General features: G+C 52.6%; 1 protein-coding gene across 1 annotated transcript; it reads right to left on the reverse strand.

The window, feature by feature from the left end:
- Nucleotides 1-247: 247 nt before the first annotated feature.
- Nucleotides 248-6845, reverse strand: SPATA3 (spermatogenesis associated 3). Its single transcript, XM_081815297.1, has 3 exons — nt 6500-6845; nt 2509-2683; nt 248-385 (listed from the first exon to the last, which is right to left on the reverse strand). The coding sequence occupies exons 1-3, from the start codon at nt 6843-6845 to the stop codon at nt 280-282; spliced, it is 627 nt and encodes a 208-aa protein (XP_081671423.1). The 3' UTR covers nt 248-279.
- Between the last annotated feature and the right edge of the window lie 418 nt (nt 6846-7263).

Consider the following 7263-nt stretch of genomic DNA (forward strand, 5'->3'; position numbering starts at 1 on the left):
TAGCATCGTCCAAGAGTGCCAGGGCTGCTTGAGAGGGCCGGGCCAGTGGACCCTGAGGCCAGGAAGTCACTCGGTTCTTAAGCTTTCCCTCAGAGGCTGGGGGCTTGGTCCATCCATAAATTCCTCCTTTATTCTGAGAAGGGACAGACACTCCCTCAGCCCTGCACTGCGGGCACGGCGACCCAGTGGGCTTGAGGGTTACCTCTGCCAGGGGGCGAAGGCACAAAGGCGGTCCACGTACCTGCCGGACCGCGGGCCTGGGGGTTTGCTCACAAGGATTCAGTGGTGTAATAGGCAGCTCCTAGGGCCCCCAGAGCTACAGCAGCAGTCCCGAGAGCTCGGAGCACGCGAATTACGGTGAGTGGAGTGTTTCCTTGTAGGTTTTCTGTAGAGCAAAGCAGAAAGCCCACAGGTTGGGGGAAGCTGGACTCTAGTGCCTGTCTACAGACAGGGGAAGCAGAAATGGTAGGGTCCCCTCAGGATTTCAGGAATGCCCATCTCCCCGCTACTGATGTTCCTCTCAAGGGAATCCAACTCTGCCCACCCCGCCCAGTGAATCCCTGCCACGGGACCCCTGCCTCTGAGGACGGGCAAGCCTGGGATGCCAGCTCCCTGGGACACTCAGGGAGCAGGGTATGAAGGCGGTTAAGGCCGCGGCGTGCCAGGCCCCATGTTAGACATCTCACACCCAGGGTCTTCCTCCAGCCTTACAACAACCCTGTGAAGTAGGTTCTATCATGTGGCTCCGTTTTGGAGAAGAAGAATCTGAGGAAGCCACACGTGACGCCCACCACACGGGCAAGGGAGATGTACCATTGTGCTAATGACTACGAGGAAGGCTTTCACAAAACGCAATATCCATTTAGACAACAATCCTGCTAAAGTAGGGAATCTTGTTTAATGTGAATACGTATTTAAAGCCAAGATCCAACATTCCGCTCCACCGAGAAATGTCAAGATTATGGAAGCTGGTGTTATAATTTGAGCAGAATTGAGACCACAGGTCTCACCCTGGCCAGACTGCATCTCTGCCCCATCCCCTCCCTTCCCTAATGCTGAGCCGCCTTGCTTTTACGTTTCTCTCCACCTAGAACACTCTCTCTTTTCATGGTAAGCCACGGGAAGATCCCAAGACCCTTCTAGACTCAGTGCAGATAGATACCATTGACACTACAAAGTCTCCGTGGACCCTGACTTTGGAGTGAGCACCTGCTTTTTCTGAAGCTCTTTGAACTTCTGTGGGGAAGGTGTCACTTCCTGGCTCCCATCTGAGTTTCTAAATGTACACGGCTCAGCTTGCCGCGTAGACTGTATGACTTTAAGGGGTCAAGTTCCCTGTTCTGGTTTTCCTCATAGCGTCTAGTATTCTACGCCAAGGAGGCATTCCCACTCGTTGGTTTTAAAGCGATACGAAATCCATGGACCGGCTAGACATCAGATGGACAGAAATACTAAGTGTGTGGGAAGAGAGTAGAGGTGAGTGGTGGGCAGGTCGTTCCTTGATAGGACTTACCAGGCTGTAGAGTATTTTTAGCTCTACACATGTTCTCCCAACACACCTGGGTATCCGTTTGCTTCTCTTATGTCTGAGAGATGGTGCTTTGGGGAGAGAGGGGATTTGGTGGGGGAGAGACCAGGAAGAGGAGCAGGAAGAGGGTGAGGGGTGGGTGCGTTCTGCGCCTGGTTTAGGGATATGAGATCCCCAAGTGGGAAGTCTCTTCGCGGACATCGGTGAGACCCTGAGTACAGGTGTAGCTACTCTGGGGCCCAGAGCTGGGGGCAAAGGGAGGCACATAGCCCTGCACCCCTGGGAAAGCGGACTGTCGTCTTCAGTTCCGTTTTCTGCACAGGGGTCTTCCCTCGAGCGGAAGCAGAAGCCACCAGGTGGCTTTCTCCTGAGGGCTTCGTGGGAGAGGAAGGGAAGGGCAGGTACTGCGCATGATGCCGTGGGAGCCTGGGGGCATGTGCCCTGTGGAGACTGCCAGAAATTACGTGAAACCCTCTGAAGGGGGTGGAGGTCTTGCTCTTGCCAACAGGCCGTATGAGTTGCAATCAGTATTTATCACTAAATTCTGGGGAAAACTCATATGCAGGTCAAGAACCTGAAGCTCTCAGCTATGGTATGGGCCACAGAAGGAGGCCCGTGGCCCAACAGAGCATTTAATCACAATGCTCTGAGTGACAGGGGCTTTTCTAAGGGCTGTGAGGGAGTATCCTCTGAGGAAGGAGTGCACCTCTGGAGAAAAGAAATACAAGCCTCCTAAAGAAGCAATTCCCGGTAAGGAAGGAAACTGGCCCCTCTCTGTGCAGGTGGGGGGCCCCGGCATGTGGGTCTGGTCGGAAAGGGCAGGGCGCCAAACCCCGGGAAGTGACCCCCCTGGAGAAGCTTCCTTTCCGCCTGGGATCCTCAAGAAGAAGTTACAACATGGCGCCTAACATGGTCCAGGGCAGAGCCTGGCCCCGGGAACCGAGGGCCCCGAGGGTCCAGCCCCCCACGCGCTCCAGAACCTGTAGAAAGTGAGGAGGCTTGGGGATCCTCTCCCTGGCATGGTGGGCCAGACCCGAGGAAGGAGGACATCAAAGATGCGGCTATGACACAGGCCCAGGCGACGCCAGCAAGCAGAGCTGCCGGGGCAAGTGGAACAGGAACAGTAGGCCCGCGGGCCCGCACGAGCCACAGCCCCTGGATGGACAGAGAAGGAGAGAGATGAGGGACCGGCTGCCTCCAGGAGGCTGGGGACAGCTAGGGAGACACGGGAGAGAAGACTAGCTGCAGGGGAAACTGGTTGCTTTATAGACTGGAGCTCCCTGGGCCATTTCGAAATAATGGCGCCATTATTTTATTTTATTTTTTTTAAGATTTTATTTATTTGCGAGAGAGAGAATGAGAGACAGAGAACATGAGAGGGAGGAGGGTCAGAGGGAGAAGCAGACTCCCCGCCGAGCAGGGAGCCCGATGCAGGACTCGATCCCGGGACTCCAGGATCATGACTGAGCCGAAGACAGTCGCTTAACCAACTGAGCCACCCAGGCGCCCAGCGCCATTATTTTTTATTCTCAGTTTGCAAACAGGGAAACCGAGGCTCAGAGGATCGATGGGATGTGGCCTTACAACAAGTAGATTGGAAGAAGTGGCCTTCAGCTCAGGGCTTCTAACTCGTTCGGTGCTCTTTCCCTGGAATTCACAGAAAATGACCGTGGCGGGGACCGCGGCCCTGAGATTGTACTGGAACACGGTCCGTTCTTCTGGGGTTCGTTGATTGATGCAGAAGACAGCAGCTGCTCCAGTTTACAGTCTTTGAAGCACTTTCCCAAACCTATCTCCCGTTTGTCCTCTGCTAAGGATACCAGCGGGACTCAGAGATGGCGCCGTCTGCCGTGACCCAGGAGGGCTTCTGGCGGATAGTTCCCACCTCGGGTAGTGACTTCGGTCCCGGCTTCTTGACACAGCTATACGTTCTTCCAACGTGAGCTCCGCGCAGCCAGTGCTCAACCTGGCAGACGCCGCACACTTCCTCCTGAGACCTGCCCACGACAGATACTTTTCCTCCAATGGAGAAGGAAGGGATTCTAAAAGGCAAGCCTTATCTTTTTTCTTTGTTAATTTTTTTTTTAAATAGACACTTACTTCCCGTGTCATAAAATTTACCCTTTAAAGGGTTCGGTGGTTTTTGGTCTATTAACAAAGGTGTAAAACCATCCATTACTGTCTAATTCCAGAACATTTTCATCTCCTCCCTCCCCAAGGAAACCCCATGACCATTAGCGGTCACTGCCTTTCCCCACCTCCCCCCCAGTTCCGGGCAATGGATTTGCCTATTCGGCACATTTCATGAATGGAATCATATGCAACATGTGGGCTTTGGCGGGCTAGCTTCTTTCACTTAGCCTAATGTGTCTGAGACTCATCCATGTTGTAGACTGTGTCAGTGGTGCCAAATAGGATTTCGTTGTATGGACATACCACATGCCGTTTATCCATTCATCAGGTGGTTGATATTGGGTTTGTCCCATTTCCTGGCTATCATCACTAATGCCGCTGTGAACATTCACGTGCACGTTTTTGTATGGATGCTCTATTTTTAGTTCTCTTGGGTATGTCCCCAGGAGTGGAATTGCTGGGTCATACAATAACTCCACGTTTGACCCTCTGAGGAACTGCCAGATTGTTTTCCACAGCGGCTGCACCATTCTACATTCCCTCCAGCCGTGGACGAGGGTTCCAGTTTCTCCACAGCTTCCCCTAACACTTGTTACTGTCCATCTTTTGATTACAGCCATTTTAGTGGAAGGCTAATACTTTCTGAAACTACAGTGTTTTCTGCATCCCAAAAGATTTGGATTTTAGGGGTGCCTGGGTGGCTCAGTTGGTCGAGCGTCTGACTCTTGATTTTGGCTCGGGTCATGATCTTGCGGTCATGGAATCGGGCGCCATGTTGGGCTCTGCGCTTGGCTCAGAATCTGCTTGAGATTCTCCCTCTTCCTCCCCCTCCCCACCTCAAATAAATAAATAAGATCCTTTAAAAAAAACTTGGATTTTAGAAAATGGCGCCCTTATGTACAGGTCTTCATCCCTTATCACCAACATTTTTTCCCACTCTGGCTCAAAGGGAGAAAATTCCTCTGGCAGAAAAGTGCAGGGTGTCCACTATAACCACGGGCAGGCTACCCCTGTCTCCTGCTTGGCCTTCTCAATAAGCAGAATTCCTCCCCAGCGGTGAGCCACACGCATTCCTCAAAAGATGTGGGAATGGAACTTTTTGCTTTCTACAGGTATCAGTTCTGAAGGCCGTAATCCAGAAATGTTTCCATCAGTGGTTGATGATCGCAATATATGCAATATGTAACACTCAAAACCATTTCTACGTGTTAAGAATGAATTGATGCTCGGGGCGCCTGGGTGGCTCAGTCGTTAAGCGTCTGCCTTCGGCTCGGGTCATGATCCCAGCGTCCTGGGATCGAGCCCCGCATCGGGCTCCCTGCTCCGCGGGAAGCCTGTTTGTCCCTCTCCCTCTGCCTGCCGCTCCCCCTGCTTGTGTTCCTGCTCTTGCTATCTCTCTCTCTGTCAAATAAATAAATAAAATCTTAAAAAAAAAAAAAAGGATGAATTGATGCTTAGCCACGGAAATACTGCTGTCCCAGCAATTGCTTGGAGTTAGCTCTCTCACTCACGCCTCACGTCTAGTTGATTTCCACACCATCCCCGAGGAATAAGCTGTGGCCCAGAGAGTGTGGCCTGCTCAGGACCATAGAGCCACGGGCACTGGCTCATGGTGAAGCCGAGAGAAGCTCAGAGAAGTGTGTTCTTCCTCCTGCGGAAGCTTGGGACTCTTGGGACCAGAAGGTCAATGCTGCAGTTAGGAGTGAGGATTACAGAGTCAGAATAGATGGAGGCCCCCCTCTCACTACCAGTGCCTGCTTGAGAGCGTGTTGTTTGATGTCTTCGAGCCTCAGTTCCCCCACCTAAGAAAGGGAGAGCAGGATGATAACGCCTCCTTTGTAGGACTGTTAAACGGGAAGATTCACACTGACAGCTGAGCTGAATGCTAGGTGCGTGGTAAATGCTCGGGGATAACTGTCAGTTACTACCATTATTATTAGTAGTAGTAGTGGTATTAACCAGCCTGTCTTCCCAAACTCCACTTGAATTCCCTCTACACGATCCAATGCTCATTCAGACTCTGGCTACCCAAGAAGATGGAGGACCACTTTTCCTAGATAGCCATTCCATTTTCAGGCAGAGCTAATTTTTGGAAATATCTCCATGTTGAGCAGAAATCTGCCTGTCTCTAGTGTCTTCCATGGGTAAGGCTGCCAGATTTAGCGCATAAAAATACCGAATGCCCATGCAATATCTGGGACACACTTACACTAAAACCTTATTTGTTGTTTATCTGAAATTCAAATTTAACCGGGTATCCTATATTTTATCTGGCAACCATTTAGTCAGACATCTGAGGGGCAACATGGAACAAGTCTACTCACATCTTTTACTTGACAGATTTCCTCCAATTCCTTCAACCAAATCTCATACATCAAATGGTTCTTGCTTTCCTACGCCCTCATCCCCCATTATCTTCTTTGGACTAGATTGCTAGGCATCTTTTACAGCACACAAGCGTAGCCTGATGAGGACACAGTATGACCACCTCCCTTGTCCTAAACCATATACTTCTATTAACACATCCTTGGTTTTTATTTTTGAGCAGCCACATGGCACTTCCAACTTCTAATAAGATAGTATCACCACCCAGCCAAGTGCAGTGTCAATATGTCTGTGTGGCTGCCTTCATTGAGACTCAGGTTGGTGAGGAATGGCAAAATCCAGGAATCCTGGTGTCCTGGGTAACAACAAAACCCCAAACCCTCACACTTCACCAGCACAGTTCCAGAATACACATCAACCATGCACCACTACCCGAAATGAACCCGCCTCTGGGGGACCCTAGGACTCCATCAGCAGGAAGGCTAGAAGTTCTTGAGTTAGAAGCCTGCCCACCTGTTTTCCTGGATCGAGAGGATGCTTTTGTGTTAGTGTCCTGAGGCAACAGGCCCCGGGTGGAGGAGTTGGTTTCGGGAGCTGGGAGAGCCTGGGGCACAGACTGGCAGGGAGTGGATTCAGAGCTGGGCTTCGGGGTGGATCCGGGGCTGGGCTGTGGGGTGGATCCGGGGCTGGGCTGCTGCGGGGTGGATCCGGGGCTGGGCTGCTGTGGGGTGGACTCAGAGCTGGCATGCTGCGGGGTGGATTCGGAGCTGGCGTTCTGTGGCGTGGATTCGGAGCTGGCCCGCTGTGAGGTGGAGCCACGGCGTCTGGACTCCGGCTTCTTCCTTTTGCCCTTCCTCATGGTGGGTTCTCTTCACCTAAACGTGGACCTACATGGAGCTGCCTAATCTTCCGGCTCCCTCCTAGAGGGGCCGTTTGCCCCTGCCCTGGGGGAAGGCTCTGGCCTCGGGATGGACCTAAGCCCCACAGAGAACAGTCACCTCCACCCCCCGCTGTGAGGTCACAAAAGCCAGGGTGGTTCCTATGGCAGGGCTCTGGGGACAGTCTTCTCTGCCCACCCCAGCCTGCTGTCCTCCGGCCTCCCCAGCGACTGGGATGGGCAGAAGGCTGCTGCTGGGCCCTCAGGGACCTGGGTCAGCCTGGCCACAGGGATGGTGACATCCTGGACCCCCACGATGCTGCGACCAGAGCGCCTCCTTCAGGCACCTCTCTGGGGGTGTGTTCCTGGGTCCCTATGCGCTCTCTGTTTCACTCTTAGA

Source organism: Leptonychotes weddellii, chromosome 3 (assembly GCF_054177405.1).
Source record: "Leptonychotes weddellii isolate Sample4059 chromosome 3, ASM5417740v2, whole genome shotgun sequence".
In the NCBI taxonomy this organism is placed as follows: Eukaryota; Metazoa; Chordata; class Mammalia; order Carnivora; family Phocidae; genus Leptonychotes; species Leptonychotes weddellii.